Source organism: Tachypleus tridentatus, chromosome 10, assembly GCF_004210375.1.
Source record: "Tachypleus tridentatus isolate NWPU-2018 chromosome 10, ASM421037v1, whole genome shotgun sequence".
In the NCBI taxonomy this organism is placed as follows: Eukaryota; Metazoa; Arthropoda; class Merostomata; order Xiphosura; family Limulidae; genus Tachypleus; species Tachypleus tridentatus.
The window spans coordinates 51,831,165-51,851,642 of NC_134834.1; the positions used below are offsets into that span (position 1 = coordinate 51,831,165).

Consider the following 20,478-nt stretch of genomic DNA (forward strand, 5'->3'; position numbering starts at 1 on the left):
AAACTAAAATTTAGATTAAAACAGTTTTTCTTGTACTGCATAAGAAAACATAATTCCTGCATGTGTCATGTTTCTTAAATTCCAAAACCGAACTTGAGGAGTAATTGGCTTTAAATTGGGTTGTCATTTTTTGTTTTGATTTCAATTTATTATTAAAATGGAAGACATGAAACATAAAAATATAATATTGCACTACTAAGTACTTTTTTCGCAAACTTTAACAAATTATTTGGTTGCATTGAGGTTTTAGAAGAATATTATTGTATATTCACAATTTATAAATAAAAACAAAATGCTAAAAAAGGCTTCCTGCTGCCTCAAGGATTTAGAATACTGTAGTATTTCGTTATTAACACTCCAGACAATATTCTTGGAACGGTTTCAGGGCGTCTAATTCGGAAGGCCCTTGAAATCAGCGACTTTTATGCGCCATTATGATGAAATGTGTTTATAGGTCCAAGTTAATGATCTATTAAGCTACGGTTGTTAGGGAGAGGGGGAGTGGATGTAAGGGCGTTATCGTTTTAAAGCTAGAATACACTACTTACGTGCGGATCTACAGTTTCCATCGCCCTGGCTTTCCTAGAACACAATACATTTGCTTCCTTCATACGTGAATCGGTGTAAATTTCACTACTATGTCATTTTTTGCTATGGACTGAGGAGAACCATAATTTAAGTTCTATTGTGCAACTTCGGGTATATTTAATATCATAAAATTTTGACACATCCATTTACAAAAAGAGAAAATAAGACAGAAAAGCTTACAAATTGAACTTATTGTTTTCATCCTAACATTTTATTGACAAAAATAATGTTTTGGAAACCAATGTACATTTATAACTCTACCATGACGACTAGTTGTTTAGTGGAACAGAGAGATAAATGTTTCATAAAAGTTCTGTGTTGTCATTCACAGAAAAGTCTAAACGTTAAAGTAATGATCTGATTATTTGTGCTATATAACAACTGTTACTCATACTAACTAAAGCAACACAAAGGTAAGAGTTTCTCAGTGGATCTATGGTAAGTCAGTGTGCTGAAAATTGGGTTTTGATACCTATAGTCAGAGTATAGATAGTTCGGCATGTAGTTTTGCGCTTTAATAAAACAACTGAAACATATCTGATAAAAGTAATTGTTTTGTTTGGGTCAAATATTTCATTAAAAAGGATAGTAGTCAACTGGTGTGTCATTGTTTTCTATCAACCACAAGTTTTTGTTTTATGGCAGCTATATCTGTATATTAGATCACTTACATCATATACTGGATTAATTTAAGTTCTGACCTACACAGGAAGGTTGCTTGGATCAAAGATGTTGTTAATAAACAAGATTCTATATGAAAGTGTACTGGTTTTCATTTAAAAAAGCTTTAATATATAATTTCATGTAATTATATTATATTATGGTCCGGCATGGTCAAGCGCGTTAAGGTGTGCACTTCGTAATCTGAGGGTCGCGGGTTCGCGCCCGCGTCGCGCTAAACATGCTCGCCCTCCCAGCCGTGGGGGCGTTATAATGTGACGGTCAATCCCACTATTCGTTGGTAAAAGAGTAGTCCAAGAGTTGGCCGTGGGTGGTGATGACTAGCTGCCTTCCCTCTAGTCTTACACTGCTAAAGTAGGAACGGCTCCGTGCAGTGGGCTAACAACCTACTCACTTAAAAAAAAAAAAAAAAACTGTTGAAGATTTCGCAAGTGATTGCGGCCCTATGTTCCTTGATGGAATCGAGTGGTGAATAATGATATTATATTATAATTTATGTAACAAATTTTAAGGCTGTGACTAAGTCATGCTAATCTTGTGTATTTTTAGATTTTGTGAAAACAAGATTTGGAAATAATTATTTTCTTAAGATTTTTAAATGCAGTGAATGTAAATGTTAAAATATAATAACATTAAAACTATTACAGATACACACAGGCTTGAATTCTCAACATAAAAGGTTGGTACCTCATATGCAACTAGGGTATAAATAGGCTTACCGGAAAAGTATGGGCTTAGGTATAGCAGCCCCAAGAATTGAACTAATGATCCCACGGAAGGCATCTAGACAACAGACCCGCAGATAAAAGGGTTTGTTTGATTTTTTCAGATTAAGTAACAGAATTAACTGTCACTTTTTAACAAGTCCAATGATATAATGTTGGAAACCTTGGGCTTTTAATCAACAGCCCTGTATGGACGTCTTATTTCTATACCTACAGCCATCATTATTTCAAAGGAAAGTATAGAAAATGTTTAAAACGGTGAAATGTCTTAAACTCTGAATAAATAATACGATTGAGTGTCGTAGTTTCAGACGTTGTTTAGAAAGAAAAGTAGGTTTAGTTACCACTTTTCCCGAAAAGGTTTCCCTTTGGTTTATTCAGAGCGATTCTGAACCGTCTTCAATCCAGCGATTAATGATGTGAAAACAGAGAAAGTGATGGAAATATGCAACAGTTATTATGAATAAAAATCCATTTAAATGAAGAATGTAACATGGAAGTTGGATCAATGAAAGAACGGATCACTCCATTAGGAAGAGGAACAGATGGAACACAAAATGTTTGCAGTGAGAAAACAGAACCATGAAAAAACGCACTACTTGAGAAACACATTTCTATACTTTTTGTTCCTATGTTTGTTTGGTTTTTTTGTTTTTGCCATTTCGCACAAAGCTACATGAGGGCTATCTGCGTTAGCTGTCCATAATTTAGCAGCGTAAGACTAGAGGGAAGGCAGCTAGTCATCACCACCCATCGCCAACTCTTGGGCTACTCTTTTAGCCACGAATAGTGAGATTGACCATCACATTATAACACCCGCACGGCTGAAAGGGCGAGCATATTTGTTGCGACGGGAATTCGAACCCGCGACCCTCGGATTATGAGTCAAGTGCCTTAACCATTTGGCCATGCAGGGCCTTGTTCCTATGTAAGGTAGGTTCTTTAATGTGGGGGTGAGATAAGCTTATTTGCTAACTTAAACTGACCAGATCCATATAATATTTTATTATCAAATCTGGTTTATTCTTTCATTTACAGTAAAACTAAGTAGTGAAACAGCTAACTTATTAGATGGTATTATAATGAAATAATTTTTGAGGTTAATCTTTGTGGTTTTTTATTCTAAAATGCCAATATTCGTTATTATGCGAGAAATCGAGTTTATACACGTTTCTGAATTGAAGAATGTTTTTTTTTTTTTAGTTTATGGAACCATTTATTAAAAACAAATCAAATGTAAACAGAAAATTCGGGAAGCTTAAAATCACTTAATGTCTGTAATTACACCTTAGGCTATAACTATTGTACACCCTGGAACAGGTTTTACTTATTACTACAAATTAACCGTTATTAACACAAGATATCCGTACTCCGTTCAAAGGCCCTTTCATGATTCACAGAGGCCTCACTGTGTAGATCAATCTCTGTATTATTTCCAGTAACTTTCCAAAGGAGATAAGTTCCGTAAATTGGTTCCATTAGGACACCCGCTCACAGTAGCTGAGTATGTGTGGCACGTTTTATTCTATTGGGTACGAACACCGTTTCACTATAGCATCCTCGTACTCCCGAGGGGAATCAGGAATACAAAATAAGATGACAAATTCTGGTTCAGCAACCCTAAAAATCTTCTCCTGCAGCTCTTCCACGCTAATGGAACCTTCTGAGCTCGTTTTATTCCTCCGTGGTAGGAGTCTGCGCTACATAAACAAGGAAATTCCCGGATGACCCAGAGTTCGTCTGTTATATTTAGTCCTGCTAGCTCCAAAACGGTGTAAGGATTTCGCAAACAAACAAAATGAATTAACAAACAGACATTGTAAATTGAAACAGGTATCAAAATATTCATTTAAGATTTCAAACGATAAAGTTTAATGTAGAAGACAGCATCATATTTTTAATATCGAAAAAGTGTTAGTAAATGAAATAAGCTGGTAAGCCTTAACGTAATGGACTAAACGGATTACCTCGTACTACTTCCAAACTCAACGTGAGGGAAAAACAAAATAAGAAACATCTTATTTGCTTTCTGACAAATAATATTTGTTAATGTCATAAGCATTTATAAATGTATCCACACATATCGAAAAGCCAAAGCTTTATAATGCGATTTGTCCAAATTATAAGTTGCTGTATCATTGTATATAAATACCATTATAAAAGTCTTTAAAAAATGGCGAAAGCCAGAAATTACGAAATTTGAACCTTTCAATACGCATTTGCAACTTTGCCGCCCGTAAAAAGACATAAGAAAAATAAAGGAGTTTCTAACTTTAAGAAACCAAAGCCTATCATGAGCAATATCCCTTTTACATAAAAAGTAGAAACATGCTACATGTTGGTACCTTTGGATAAAAGACTAAAACATACGATGACAATGTGATTGCATATGCACCTCTTAATCTTCTGAGGACAAGTCGTCCTCTTCTATAAAGACTACTGGTATCTTCAGCCTGCTTTAAAAAAGGTTGTGTATTTTCTTAATAATGCTCAAGAATATTTTTGTTTGGATTTAAGCGCAAAGCTTCACAGAGGGTTATCTGTGCTCTGCCCACCACAGGTATCGAAACCTAGTTTCTAGAGGCGTGAGTCAGCAAACATACCGCTGTGTCACAGGGACTTGTTTCAAGAATAAGTTTGCACTAATTTTTCACAGAAATCTTCCTAGATTTCCTATTAGGATCCTACCTAGCTTAAGGTCATAATGATGCGGTGTCACACACATAAAGCCATGCCTGATCTGGTCCTGGGAACTACCTCCTTGACAGGTTCTTATATAACAGAAAAATTACTGAAATTTAGGAGTTACTTACTCCTATGTTAACTATTAAATTCAACTAAAATGGGAAAAGGATTGTTTGTGTTTTTTGGTTTTGAATTTCGCGCAAAGCTACTCGAGGGCTATCTGCGCTAACCGTCCCTAATTTAGAAGTGTAAGGCAAGAGGGAAGGCAGCTAGTCATCACCACCCACAGCCAACACTTGGTCTATTCTTTTACCAACGAATAGTTGAATTGACCGGCACAATTTAATGCCCTCACGACTGAAAGGGCGAGCATGTTTGGTGTGATGGGGATTCGAACCCGCGAATGCCTTAACCACCTGGTCATGTCGGGTCGTGTCGCTCGTTGGGACAGTGGCAAGTTTAAAAATTTACAATGGTAACATCCGAGGTTGGATTCCCTTCGGTAGACACAGCAGCTCAATGCGGTTGTACTTTGAAACAAAACAAACAAGTAAGTTAAGCCTTATTTCATATCAACACTGTTTGGTTTAAAGCTCTTCTATAGAGCGTTTACTTTAAAAAAGAACACTTACAAATAAGTTTCCACACAATTTTGATAACCGCTCCTTCTAAAATATGTATATTCTCACAGATATTTAAAAGTGATTATGAACGATCAGGGCACGAAAAAATGGCTAAGTTAATATCGATGTACTTGTGCCAAAGTTCCAAAAAATAGTATAAATTTTAGTTTAATTAAGGCCCAGAAGGATCGGGTGGTTAAGGCGCTCGACTCGTAATCTGAGAGTCACGGGTTCTAATTCTTGTCACACCAAACATGCTCGCCCCTTTCGGTCGTGGGGGCGTTATAATGGTACGATCAATCCCACTATTCGTTGGTAAAAGAGTAGCCCAAGAATTGGCGGTGGGTGGTGATAACTAGTTGCCTTCCCTCTAGTCTTACAATTCTAAATTAGGTATGGATAGCGTAGATAGCCTTTGTGTAGCTTTGCGCGAAATTCAAAAACAAACACATTTAAACTAAAAAAATACGATAATGTGCATTTACCTATCTACCTCTGGTATTGAACGTTCATTATTTATAAACACGAATAAACTTGAAAGAGAAGTATTAAACCTTGTTATTTTATGATAGGTTTATGAATTGTGCTTTGGTTTTTGTAGTTCTGCTGGCTTTCTGATTCTACTGAATTAATTCTATAAGATGATAAAAAAATCACCAAGTTTGATGATTTAGAGTACAACGGCGTATCAGGGAATTCTATAAAGACTGCTACATCGTCTGTTCCTGCTATTTGACGTTAATAAGTAACATTGACATTGTTTAAATCCTGTTATTTCAAAACATAATCCACTGTCTACAGTGTTATTCTAATGAAATACGTTTGGAATAAAGTAACGAAGCGTGCTTTTCGAGATAAGAAAAGTAAAACTGCTTAATTAATGAATTGTTAAACAGCTGTGTTAAGTATTTGGATGGACAACAGAAACCGCATGATGACAGGCGTATAAGCTCCTTGACAGCGACAAGTACAAATGCTTATAACCCAAACAAATCTGTTTAATGAACAGTAACATAAGTAGAGTAGATGTGTGAGTTACAATAGCACAGCAGAACACGCTTCTGTTTCAAACGGATGTACGTCTTTCGCTTTCTCTGTATTCTACAATAGATGTTTTTTGTTTTTTTTAAATCGGTGCGTCATCTTTCTAATTGCTTCTCATATTGCCAGCTTGAGTTCATGTTATTCACAATCAGAGAGGCACACATTGTCCTAACACATTCGATAATGTATGTGTTTTACTGTTACAACACTCTGTTAAAAGAACGGGTTAACTCAACAGCGCTTTTCTGTGTAAAACACACATAAGAACCTCAGCAGTACTAGAAATATTAACAGTATTTCCCTTTACTTTTTTTTACAACTCATGTATTAATAGAAAAACCTGTAAACAATAAAGCATTGGGAGCGACTTAGGGCATAAATCATTTTTAAAAATGCGCGTAAAACCCGACAGGGTTACACACAACTGACAACTATACATAGTTTTACTACAAGTGTTAAACTTGTAAAAATAATATTTCAGTTCTTGTAATCTTATAGTATATTTTATTGATTAATATCATTTCATTTGTTTTAGAACCTGAAAAATAAAATTAAGAAATACAAACTCAAAAATACCTGTAGTTTTTCCAAAGTTTCACAGTGCTATATTTTCTGATATAATGCCCCCACAGTGGCTCAGCGGTATGTCTGCGGACTTACAACGCTAAAAACCGGGTTTCGATACCCGTGGTGGGCAGAGCACAGATAGCCCATTGAGTAGCTTTGTGCTTAATTCAAAACAACAAACAACAATCTGATATAATAATATAATATAATACAATAAAAGAACTACACAGTTACTCATCCCAGTAGGAGTAATAATGAAATGAAATGTAAAATTAATTTGATTTGATATATTTTTACCTGATTATACTTGTAACAAATTTTAGTGTTTTACTATATTTACTGCAAATCGCTTTTGTGTTCAGTGTTTTATTGCCCTAACTGTAAATCGTGCTTGTAACAGATGTTATTGATTTACTGATATGATTGGATTTTTTTTCAGATTTCGACGATTCAGTTACCTGAGTGTAGAAACTTGTTTTGATTTTGGTGATTTAGTTTGATAATTTCACGTAAAGCTACATGAGAGCTAACCTAATTCACTATTCCTAATATTGAAAGTGATAGACTAGAAGGAAGATATCTAGTAAACATCACTAAATGCCTAATACAGCATTACATTTTGTCAACGAATAGTGGGATATACCGTCACACCATAAAAACATTACGACTTAAAGGGCGTGCATGTTAGGTTGATGATTTAGTAATCTGTAACTAGTTTAAGAAAGCATCTGAGAAAATATCTCTCTCCTAAAAGCGGTTAATTAAAGGTTAAATATCTGAAAAACTATCTTAAGATAGTTTCTGACTTTATGATAAGATTTGTTTCAAGTTAAATACAAAGCTACACAAATTGACTATATGCCCACCACAGGTACCGAAAACCGGTTTCTAGCATTGTTAGTCGGCATATATGCCACTGTGCTATTGAGGGATATGCGATAAGGCAATATATGTCTGAAAGTAGGTTTTTTCTTGTCTTTTTGGTTTTGAATTTTACGAAAAGTTACATTGGGGCTATATGCGCTATCCATCCCTAATTTAGCAGTGTAAGACTAGAGGGAGGGCAGCTAGTCATCACCACCCACCACCATCTCTTGGGCTACTCTTTTACCAACGAATAGTGGGATTGAACGTCACATTATAACGCTCCCACAGCTGAAAGAGTAAGCATGTTTCGTGTAACAGGGATTTGAACACGAGACCCTCAGATTACGAGTGGAATGCCTTAACCTACCTGGCCAAAAATAAAGTAGACGTGTGTGTGTTTTCTTATAGCAAAACCACACCGGGCATCTGCTAAGTCCATCGAGGGGAATCGAACCCCTAATTTTAGGGTCGTAAATCCGTAGATTTACCACTGTACTAGCGGGGGACAAACGTAAACATGGCTGCCGCTTGAAATTGCATTGAATAATCATATTTGTCCTACAATAACTTACAATGACAGTTAAATTGTTTCTACTTAAAATATTTTTGTTGTCGATAAAAAGAGGGGAGAATGTGTTGTTCTTAAATTACACTGAAAAATCTCGTGACAAAAATGTATATTAAACTGTTACTTTTTTATTATTAATTCAAAATTATATTATTACAAACACTGTAAACAAGTGTGATTAATGGAATATTAGGTTATTTCGTACCAACTGTGGTTAACGTAAGTGGATTTATTTAAAATATCCATATACTCTTGATACTTTTTAAGCAGTAAATTTCTAAAATAGTTTTGAGATACAGTTTAGAAAATTTAATAAGTTTTAAGATACTGATTTTACATAGGTGAATTTTGTTGTGAATTTGATTGCTGATAAAACCCGTGTTTTTTCTAGTCTAAGGACCCATGCTTAATTAATCGGGGTGTTAAAACAGTAGTTGTTACAGATTTTGAAGAGTTAATTCACTATAGGATGTATCAAACATATTTTGCGATTTAGTAAGCTCGTACTTGTAATATCCTGATTGCAGAGTGTAACTGTAACAGACTTTATAAGTTGAAGCTTGATTGTAGAATGAATTTTTTAGTTGGGTTTGGCAATGTAGCATTCTTCCTGAAGATTTTTACGTCAGACGGCTATTTATTTTTATCTCTCTACAACTATAGTATATACATAATTTGTTGGTTTAATAATCTCACACAGCCAGGCATGGGTAGGTGGTTTGGGTGGTCACTTCCACTATTTGTTGGTAAAAAAGTAGCTTAAGAGTTCGCGGTAGATGGTGATGACTAGCTGGCTTCCCTCTGCTAAATTAGGGGCTGTTAACGAGACAGCCGTCGTGTAGTACTGCACGAAATTAGAAAAAGCAAAAAACAAGTAAACTGAGTGCAAACAACATTTATACCACACGTATATAGATAATGTAGATGTCGTGTAGACAATACTTGAACCTGATTTTAATGATTTAATAACCTGATTGTACATGTTACTTGAAAAACTGTGATAGTTTGATAACGTGATTGTAAAGAGTGGTTGCAACAACACTACTTACGACAGACTGTGATTTATTTGTTTATTCTGGCGCAAATCTACACGAATGAGAACTTCCATTCTGCTCACTGTAGGAAATCGAGCTTCGGATTCCAGCCTATAAGTCGGTAAAGTTTACCCACCGGGAAACATATACTTTGAGAGTAAAAAAGAAACATTTTCAGTATCAGATAATTTTTGAGCAATTTTAAAGTTTTCACTGACTCCTAAATAAACTGGATCTACAAATTACTCAGACCTTCACAAATGAGCTTCTTCATTTTATTAAACAATAAAAGCTCCCCAGTGTCTGCGGACATAAACTGCTAGAAACCGGGTTTTTATGTCCGTGGTGAGGGAAGAACAGACAGCCATTTGTGTAGCATTGTGCTTAATAATAAACAACAACATTAACCATTGAAATAATTATGTACAAAACATTTTCAAAACTTGTCCGCCAATTCCCTTTACATAAAACAGAAAGCACATAACCCTACAGAGCTGTTATATATAGCCGTCTTTGTCACGTTTTCACTTGAAAAAGTTCATAAAAATCTGTAAAATATTGAATTTATCTCTTAAAAACGTTTGGTAGAAATTTAAAAAAATAAATTGTAAAACTGGATAACTATGCAGCAACACGTAGTCCATGTCGTTCTCTTTGCTTCTATAAGAAATACATTATCCTCAACACATGGTTTATTTGTTTCAAATTTTGAGCAAAGCTACACGAAAGCTATCCGCGCTAACCGTCCCTAATTTAGCAGGGTAAGAATAGAGGGAAGGCAACTTGTCATCACCACCAATTCTTGGGCTACTCTTTTACCACTGAATAGTGTAACTCACCGTTACAATATAACACATCCACTGAATAGTGTAACTCACCGTTACAATATAACACATCCACTGAATAGTGTAACTCACCGTTACAATATAACACATCCACGGCTGAAATGACGATCATGTTTCATGTGGTGGAGACTCGAACCCGCGACCCTCAGATTGCGAGTCAAGCGCCCTAATCATCTGACCATGCCGGGTCCCTAAACACATGTTGCTAAATTATAAATTGGCCATCATAAAACTAGACGTCACTTCTATGCCTTGATTTTTTTTCTACGAAATTTTCGTTTCACCGATTTTTACGCAAAATGTGTTTGTTATTCAAATATCATATAAGTGATTTAAATAAATTGTTCTTTAATTATCAGGTGCTTTGCTCGTATGACTATACGTGAACTTGGGCAAATCTATTGCCTTTCGCAACGTATAAAGTGAGAATTAATGGCCGAACATAATCATCTGTCTCGACACGTAAGAACAACGCTTTTCTTGACTTGAATACGTGAAATAAAAGCGTATTTTACGAAAGTATAGAATTACATTCTTCAACAAAAAAGTTATTTATGTATGTTATAAATATCAAATACAACCAACAAAGAAAATCGCTTTTTAGAATGATATAACTTTTGCCTTGGTTACCGTATAAAGAAAGGTTTTCAGATGAGTAGTTATGTATTTTATTTGTAATAGTGTTTTACGCAGTGTTACTCTTTCTTAAGGTTTCTTGTTTTGTTGTTACAATTAAATGAAAATTACGGCCTTGCCTTGCGCAAGTCTGTGTTGCTAAAAACACAAAGAAGTATTTTGAAACTGAGAACGTGTTATCAACGAATTATGGATAATATTATAAATTAAGCAATGACGAATACAATATCAAAAACACTTTTTAATATAACAGTATTAACATTCAACGCGTGCTTGTGTGGTTTCATATAGCAAAGACGCACTGGGCTATTTGCTGAGTCACCGAGAGGAATCTAAGCCCTGATTTTAGAGTTGTAAATCCGTAGACTTACCAATGTACTAGCGGGGGACAAATTTTAATGCAAAGCTACGTAGTGGATTTTAACATTGAAAGTCCGTAAGCGTTTTGGCCCGGCATGGCGAGGTGGCTGGGGGCACTCGACTCGTAATTTGAGAGTCGTAGGTTCAAATCCCCGTCACACCAAACACACTCGCCCTTTCAGCCCTGAAGGCATTAGAAAATCATGGTCAATTTCACTATTCCTTGGTAAAAGAGTACCCCAAGAGTTGGTGACGACTAAATATCTTCTTCCTAGTCTTTCGTTGCTAAATCAGGGACGGGTAGCGCATGTAACCCTCGTGAAGCTTTGCGCAAAATTCCAAACAAACCGTAAGCGTACTGATGATGAAAACGATAGCTTTGAATTTTTTATTTAAAGAAAAATAAGTGATTTTTCCTAGCGTGTCTTGTGTAGAAAATCACATACTACATTTTCGACAACGTATAATAAATGGAACAAACTATCGTTTTAGCTGTTTCGAAATTAGTGTTTTCTGTTCCACGAGCAATATAGCATTGAGATCTTCCTTTGTTCATCAGATTACATTAATCTGAAAACAAATGGAATAATAAAATATGCGAAAACAGTTTTGTTTTCCAGTCGTTAATTATCGATAAAATTACATTCTTATAGTTATAACACCAAGTGTAATGTGTGCGTAATGGTATTTGTCCGCCTATCCATAACACAGTGTAAGGTACGCGTAACTATCTGTCTGCCTATTCGTATCGATCGTAAGGTGCGTGTTTATTGGACTCTAAGTTATAAATTATGTACCTAAGGCAAATATAAAAAAAAAAAAGTCAATGAGTCATGAAACGTGAAGAAACGATCCTGTTTCATCCCAGTGAGTAATTTGAACGTTTCAGTTAAATCCAACAAAAGTTATCAATACAAGTTCTCTCAGCTACAAAGAAAACTGATTCAAATAGTTCAGTTTTTATACGGAAAACAAACAGTTATGTACTGAACTTGTGTTTGTGTGTAGGAAAGCCACAGTACTACCGAGCGGAATCGAACCCATACTTTTAGCATTGTAAATCCAACGACTTACAGCTGTCTCACCGGGAAACATGCAGTTGAACTTTCAGACATAAAGCAGTAAGTAAAATGAGCTATACTGAGTTGTAAGTTGTATGTTATCAAGCAGAGAACTGTTATATGACGCATATATGGCTCTTCTGGATTGAAAGTGTATGTGTTTTATTATAGCAAAGCCACATGCTCTCCCCTTCAGCCGTGGGAGCGTTATAATGTTACGGTCAATCCCACTATTCGTTGGTAAAAGAGTAGCCCAAGAGATGGCGGTGGGTGGTGATGACCAGCTGCTTTCCCTCTAGTTTTACACTGCTAAGTTAGGGATAGCTAGCACCGATAGCCCTCGTGTAGCTTTGTACGACATAAAAAAAAAACTACGTATTACGTAACATACATACAACCAAATGTTAGAGACCAAACTGTACTGAACACAGTCATACTTAACAAGACTTATTAAGTTTGTTAAATACTGAACATACAGCTAAAATATGTAGCAAACATTTGTTCAGCATTTGAAAAAATATTCATGAATTGATGAATATTAAATGGTGAGATAATAGTGTGTGTTTTCTTATAGCAAAGCCACAACGGGCTATCCACTGAGCCCACCGAAGGTAACTGAACTCCTGACTTTAGCGTTGTAAATCCGTAGACTTATCGCTGTACTAGCGGGGGCATGTGAAATAATAGCTGGAGTCCGTTTGAAATATGTATGGATTGTGAAATTATCCAGTGTTACCACATTCTTCTATCTAGCAGCAAAAATCATATTTTAATAATATGTCACAAATGAGGCCTATTTCCATGAGTAGAAGTCAAAGATTTATTTATATACATATATATCATTAGTAATTCTTGTCTTCATTTAGTTGTAATAGTTGTGATGTTAACTTTCTTGAGAAGGTTTCTCTTCTCGTCAGTCTCTAATGTACTTTTATGTACGTTATATCACCTTTAATACAATATATTCATTTTCTTAAACATTATTTTATTACTACCTCTGGTAAGTAAAAACGTAGTTCTTCATATGATTAATGTGGAATAGAAAAATGAAATAACATTTTAAAAATCAGTGATGATAACTGAACAATAATAACTCTGGTCAGAAGAGTGGGTTTGAGTAAACACAGCCTAACCTAACTCGACACTCTCTTTTCACAGAAAATGAATGTCTGTACAAGACATTTTTAACATAAATAAGCAACAGTGTTAAGTGGTCTATAAAAACAAACCTACACTTAGTTTTTTTTTTTTGTTTTTGACTGTCATTTAAAAATATTATTTTATTATTAAAAGGCGTTTTATTCTGTTTGACGTACAAGTGCTGAAAAAACATTTGGTTTGTACGCAGATAACATCTATAATTTTTTTTTTTTCCAGTACGTTCCACAAACATTAATGTAGCTATGATGGGAAGAGACTAAAAGGATTTGTATTTGACAAAACATTTTAAAGTTAGAAACATTTGAGGACTCTCCGTTACTTTCTCTGGACAGGTTAGATTATCTTTTTCGTTTCTCTAGTGTATTGCAAAATAAGAGGCAGAATAATGAGGTTCACAGCAAGAAATCTGTCAGATTCTGTCCAAATAAGCAAGTTTATTAATATCTGTTTCTGATGACTCTCATTTATGTTTCGTGTGGCATTAGTAGTTAATGAACAGTGGATGTGGGACGTCACAAGACTGAGGAGTGTATTAACCAATGGAGAAATTGATTAGTTCTTGTTATTTTAAGATTTTTGCATGACCAAGTGCTTAGGGCATTCGGCTCGCACTCTGAGAGTTGCAAGTTCAAGTCCAATCACCAACAAGCCATGTGGTCATTATTATGAAGGATAATTTTATTATTCGTTAGTAAAGAGTAGCCTAAGAGTTAGCGGCGAGTGTTGTTGACTAGTTACCTTCCCTCCAGTCGATCGCTACAAAATTAGAGACAATAGCACAGACAGCCCACGAGTAGTTTGACGTGAAATTCAAAAGACTTATTTTATTGAATGTAGCCAAGTCTACATGATTACGGTATCTCGGGTAGAATATCTTAAATGTATTAACATATCCACCCATTCAGAGAGATGAACTTATAAATTACACATCATTTGTTCCTCTTAAGTCTCTCTAACTGAGAAAAACTGACGTGCATTTCAGTTCTACCATGAGTTCAGTCATAGCTGTTTACTCAGTTGAAGTAATGAATACATAATTTACACATGTAATTCCAAGTTTTACGTTGTGAAAATTAATAACTGGAGTTCGATCCCAAACAAAACCAGAAAAGTACATATTTCTTCGCTTTTGCGTAATCTCGCCGTTGCTTGTTGTTTAATTATCCGTTAATCCAAGCTGCTCACCAAGTTTCTCCTCTGGTTAGTGTAATAATGAAGAACATATCAGTTGAATCTTTGATAACCCGACATGGTGCTCTTGTTCATGTTTCCTTCCTTTCAATAATCAACAGGTTAATTAGCAATAAAAACTGACGTCATATCCTGTTGTAAGTATGCCTATGATTTCAGTAAATCGTTTCAGAAAAATGAAGTTTTGACGAAAACAATTCGTCGTCATTTTGTAGCAAAATAAAATCAAGGTAACACAATTTGTTGTACCTTCACAATCAACGTTTGCTCAAGAGAATTTTAGTTTCAATGTACAAAGCTCTTCAACTAGCATAAATATCTGAAACTTTCCATTCCATTATTTTGGGAAATACGAATTTTCTGACACAAATTGTTTCTAACCCGTTGGAAAATGAATCCGAGTCGTTTTAAATGAAACAAAATTTGGTTGAAAAATCAATCGGGCATTTAGAAAATTATATAGTTAACAATTATGTTTTCTTTTATCAATATATCCAAATATCAATTTTCTCTTCTGAATATAAAGTATTAAATTTAAATATTCAACTTATGTAACTTATTGTTGATACTTCTATACTATATATTTAAAATTAATTATTTCTTTATTTAATATATTGTTAATATTAGTATCCTTCTTGAGGTTAAACTACAATAAAAATTATACTCATTTTGTCCAACAATTAGGCCCTGTTTATAGTTAACACATATACATCAAGGGTTTAATATAACGCCCAGTACAATCTGAAAATAGCAGCTTTACTCATAACGCCAGCGAGAAGTTATTTGTTGCACTTAAGACACGCTACACGTAATTTGTGGCTTAGCTCCTCAATTAGAACAAATGCTTCGAAAATCAGTAAGTGTATGTGAGCCACATTACCAAGGGATTCTCGCATCGGTGATTTGAGGGAAGTTGGCGTGAATAACTTACTTTTGAACTTAAATATAGGATAGCACTTAAATTTATCAAACGTATTTTTGCAACTATCCATGAGGCAAGTTTTCTAAGTCATTAACCCTAACCCAGCGAGGAAGAGGAAGGAAGATTCACTAAACAAATTTGTAGTTGATACAGAGTGGAATTTTAAATACGGATAATCTAATTAGTGGATTAAATCTCCTGATATTTGTTTCTTCAGATCACTTTACAGTGACACCATACTTCCACTGCAATGAATGTGGTGGAAATAGCTTTAATTTCTTAACTGTCGGTAGTGATAGTCTCTCCTATTCTTCTCTCAGACTTTATACAAAATCAGCACTACACTTAATAGAAAATAAAGATTTCTCACGTTTGACTTTAAAACATTTTAAAGTTTAAGTGGAAACAAATATAAAACCCAAATCACGTGAATACGTGCTACCTGATGAGCAGAAATTATTTACAACAGTGTAACCATGACACCAACAGTATCAGTTAAAATCGTTGTGATGACCCAAAACATAAAATGACCTTGATAAAACGACTTACCGCCAGTATGAGACCTGATTAACTTTCACCAATAAAAGGTAGCATACAGATATCGATGTTTTCAAAATGTGAAGTTTCCGTATGTATTTTAGATCTAGTATCTGCTACTAGTGTTTATTTAGTATTTCATTTGTTAGGTCTACTGTAGGTTTATAATTTAATAAGCATTCATTCAGGATATTACTGAATATTTATAAAGACTATTCAAGATAAAAAAACAACAACAAATAAAAACATTTTTTCGTGTATAAATTTGACTGAAACGACGAATTCAGAACATAAAGTAAGACACACACACGCCTTTCGTTGATTCCGTCTTCGGTAATAATTTTTATATGATTGACAAAAAGACACTTGGATACATTTATATTTTTATTTCCAAGTACGTTTTGCACTAAGGCTATTCTTCGAGTAGTGATAAGAACGTTAAAATCAATAACCATGCCACCAGTTCATTTAAATGAATATAACGATAAGCATACGTTTTGTGAGATTAAGATTAATGCTATTATGAGAGAAAGCAAATGATTTATAAAATATGACGTCTAGTGCTTGGTTTGGTTTATTTGGAATTTCGCGAAAAGCTACACGAGGGCTATCCGCGCTAGCCGTCCCTAATTTAGCAGTGTAAGACAAGAGGGAAGGCAGCTAGTCATCACCACCCACCGCTGACTCTTGGGCTACCAAAGAGTAGTGGGATTGACTGTCACATTATGACCCCCACACCGCTGAAAGGGCGAGCATGTTTGGTGTGACGGGGATTCGAACCCGCGACCTTCGGATTACAAGTCGAGTGCCTCAACCACCTGGCCATGCCGGGCCTGCCTTCTAGTGCCATATTCAACCTTTTCTCTTTTTCATGAAGTATTACCCAACTTGTTGTGTTTTCGATAACTAGGAAATTATTCTAAGACATATATAGAGTTTAAAGATTGTTTTAATGGCTAACAAAGAAATCTTTAAGGGAACCTGCTGATGACAAAACTTTATCGAAACACTAAAAATTTGTTAGTGTTAAACTTGAAATACGGTTTTATTCTTTACCCATCTTCAAACATTATAAAATGATAGATCTTTAGCACAAATAAATTCGCGTTTTGTTACACAAGTTTTCTGCGCACAGCCGTATTTCGTTTTTATCTGTTTGTTTTCTTGAAATTTCGTGCAAAGTTACAGGAGGGCTGTCTGTGCTAGCCGTTCCTAATTTAGCAGTGTAAGACTCCATAGAAGAAACGCAGCTAGTCATCATCACCCACCGTTAATTGTTGGGCTACTCTTTTACACCCTTGAGCAAATTAATTGAAACAAATGGTCATTTTACAATATTTTCAGCATGGCGTCCAGTGTAGGCTCGCTAGACCCGCTGATTTCCTTTAATAGTAAATTTTTTCACACAGACGGCGTCATTAGCTGTGTTTTGCAGTACGGTCGATCTATTTTTGGGATATATGACGAAATTTTGAGGAATATTATATCATTCGAAATTGCGTTAGAAGGGCAAGGAGACCAGTCAAAAAACAACTTCTTACCAACTCAATGAAGGAAAAACGGCATCAATGGGGTCTGAAATACAAGAACTGGACGCAAGAACAATGGAGGAAGGTGTTATTCAATGACGAGACTTTATTTCTTCGTACAGGGTCAAAGAAGTCTGCATGTTTGCAGATCTCCAAGTGAAAAACTTCGAGAATCTCACATCAATCAGTTCGTAAAACATCCCTTGAAGAAGATGTTTTGGGGCTCCTTCAACTACTATGGCAGCTGAATTCTACATATTGTAGAAGTTATGATGCGAGGACCACAGTACATCGAAGTTTTGCAGAGAAGAGTCGTTCCAGAATTGAAAAAAGAGATTTCCAGATGGATCTGGCATTTTTCAGCAAGATCTGGCCCATGCCACACATCGAAACTTTTGAAGAATTTTATGACTACAACGCGAATAAAGATGCTGGATTGGCCTGGAAACTCTCCGGACTTAAATCCTATTGAAAATCTTTGGGCGATTTGTAAAGAAAGACTTCGGGGAAAAGACTGTACTACGAAAGATAAGCTAATTGAAGTGCGGTACCGCGATTCAAAAATTAGTAAAGATTGCAGTCAACTCATGGACTTGATGCCAAAGCGGATTAATGATCTTCTGAAAAATAAAGGCGATCATATCATGTATTAATTTGTGAGTAATTTTTGGATTCTCAGAAATAAAACGCAAAAAATTGAAAAAAATCGTAATTTTTCGTTTTGTTTCAATTAATTTGCACAAGGGTGTACTTACTAATAGTGGGATTGAACATCACTTTATAACGCTCCCAGGGCTGAAATAGTCGGCATGTTTAATATGACGGGGATTCGAACTCACAACCCTCAGATTATCAGTCGAGTCCCTTTAACCACCTGGCCATGCCGGGCCTATGTTAAACTGACAGACTAGAGAGGTAGAAAGAGGCAGCAATTCCTCAGTAACCACCTCTAACTTAACTCATTTAATAGTGGTTTTAACCATCACTCTTATAATGTACCGCAGTCCCAATGTGCAGAGCAATTTTTTCCTCAACAGGTTGCGAGCCATGAATCTCCCGATTCATATTCGAGGCACGTTTACTACCAAGCTTCGTCCGGCTCAGCACAAATGCTACTGAAAACAGCTTGAAACATGAAGAACAACATATTTTTATGTATACTTTTATGCACTGTTAAAAATAAAGCTATTTGAAAGGTGTACGCTACATACGAATTTTTTACATTTCTTATACTATCAAAAAGTTATACTTTAAATGTAAAATATCATCAGAGTTTTGATTTTGAATAACGGAAATTAAAGACATATAAAATCTAAAATTTGTATTTCTTTTAATGGTAAATAAACTTTGAGAACTTCATCAGGTTAAGTACGAAATGTGGCCTTCAACTTTCAAGATGCGCGCGCGTTTTATTTTTTTCGCAACCGTAAAGGGTTACTGGAATAATCTGAAGTTAGTTTCCAAATCTGTAGTTTAATGTGATTGAGAAATTGTTATTGTTTGTAGGTTTTGATGCAAAGACTTTTACTTACCACTATATATATCATTCATGGGCTTTTCTTCCTTTCACTGAATTTAAACGCTTGGTGAGAAAAAAAAACAAAGATAAAAGTTCGCCAATAAAGTATTCTGATATTAATTAGACCAAACAATGGTATAGTTGATGTGATTAGTCTATATGCTACTGATGCTATACATTTACACTGACAAAGCTGTGAAAGAAATACCCAATGTTCAAGTTCTAAACAGGTCATTGTTGCAGTTTTCTGATACTTTTAACAATCTGTGCGACCTGATAAGAAAAAACCACGGTGTGTTTAGGAAAGAAATTGTTTATACACAGATAAAAGAAATAGTGCAATTATGTTTAACCCCGTGTATCAAAAATAAATAAAAATAACAATTTGATATATTCGTACACCTTTATTTGAAGAAAGCTGTAGTTGGACATGCAAAGTAAATACGTAAATGAAATAAATTAATTACCAAAGACTTACTTATGGAGGTATGATTCTTGAACGTTCCGTGGTGATTCGTGTTGCAATACAAGCTTGTCCTTTACTGTCTATAATGGCAATTCTGCTTCAATGTTGAACACTTCGTTTAATGTTGAACACTGTTCTAGACTTGTGACGTTCAACTTTACGCTCACGTGTAAATCACGAATCAGCTTAACTAATGACGCTACTGCCTTGTTCTTCTTACAGAAGACAGCGCCCTCTCTTCAGAACGGAATGAACCTCTAGTTGTTCATATCGTCAGTACTGCTTGTTGAAAAGAGAAAAGTCGCATTTTTTGAAAAGTGAAGAGAAAATACTAATCATAGCTGCTGCTCAAAACTTTATATAGTTCCAAGAATCGCACACCAGCTTTCCTCAAGCGTCTAACCCTAAATGTTCCGATCCAACATGTAATACATACGTGCGTGTACGTTGTGCTCCATACCAGCGGTCAGAGTGAGCAATAAATCAATACGTACCGAAGGTTTTACTTTCAAAACGCTAAGGCAGGAAGAGACATACACTACATATGGAGAACCTCGAAATTATAGGGAGGGAAAGGTATAGTTTTGGTTACCAAGGAAACCAACTGATTTCATATAACTAGAAGTAGTTGGTGATCTTTCTCACGACTAAAGCCTAATAATGTACTTCTATTACAATTACGCGTCTTTACGTCTTGGAGACAGAGTGCGTGTTGTTCTTTGTCCAAAAAAAAGTGAATAAAATGATACCTAATTGCTAGTAATCTTACTTCACATTTCCCTTAATTATAGTCCTGTTAAGAGTTCGAATTATAAGCGCGTAAAAATAGTATTCGAGATGGTTCTTTTCTTTATCGCTGCCGTAAGCTG

General features: G+C 35.2%; 1 protein-coding gene across 13 annotated transcripts in view; it reads right to left on the bottom strand.

Annotated features, from left to right (window-relative positions):
- Positions 1-20,082, bottom strand: part of LOC143229272 (dystrophin-like) — a 147,802-nt gene extending 127,720 nt beyond the window's left edge. For 8 of the 13 annotated variants that reach the window (XR_013015771.1, XR_013015773.1, XR_013015772.1 and 5 more), the window contains exon 1: positions 19,622-20,081. Coding sequence is in view for 10 of the 13 variants with exons in the window: in XM_076461385.1 (XP_076317500.1) it covers position 19,622 (1 nt within the window). In the remaining 3 variants the exon portion in view is untranslated. Of the gene's footprint in view, positions 1-19,621 lie in introns of all 13 variants that reach the window. The other 5 variants (XM_076461395.1, XM_076461393.1, XM_076461391.1 and 2 more) reach the window with 2 other exon arrangements.
- Positions 20,083-20,478: the final 396 nt, after the last annotated feature.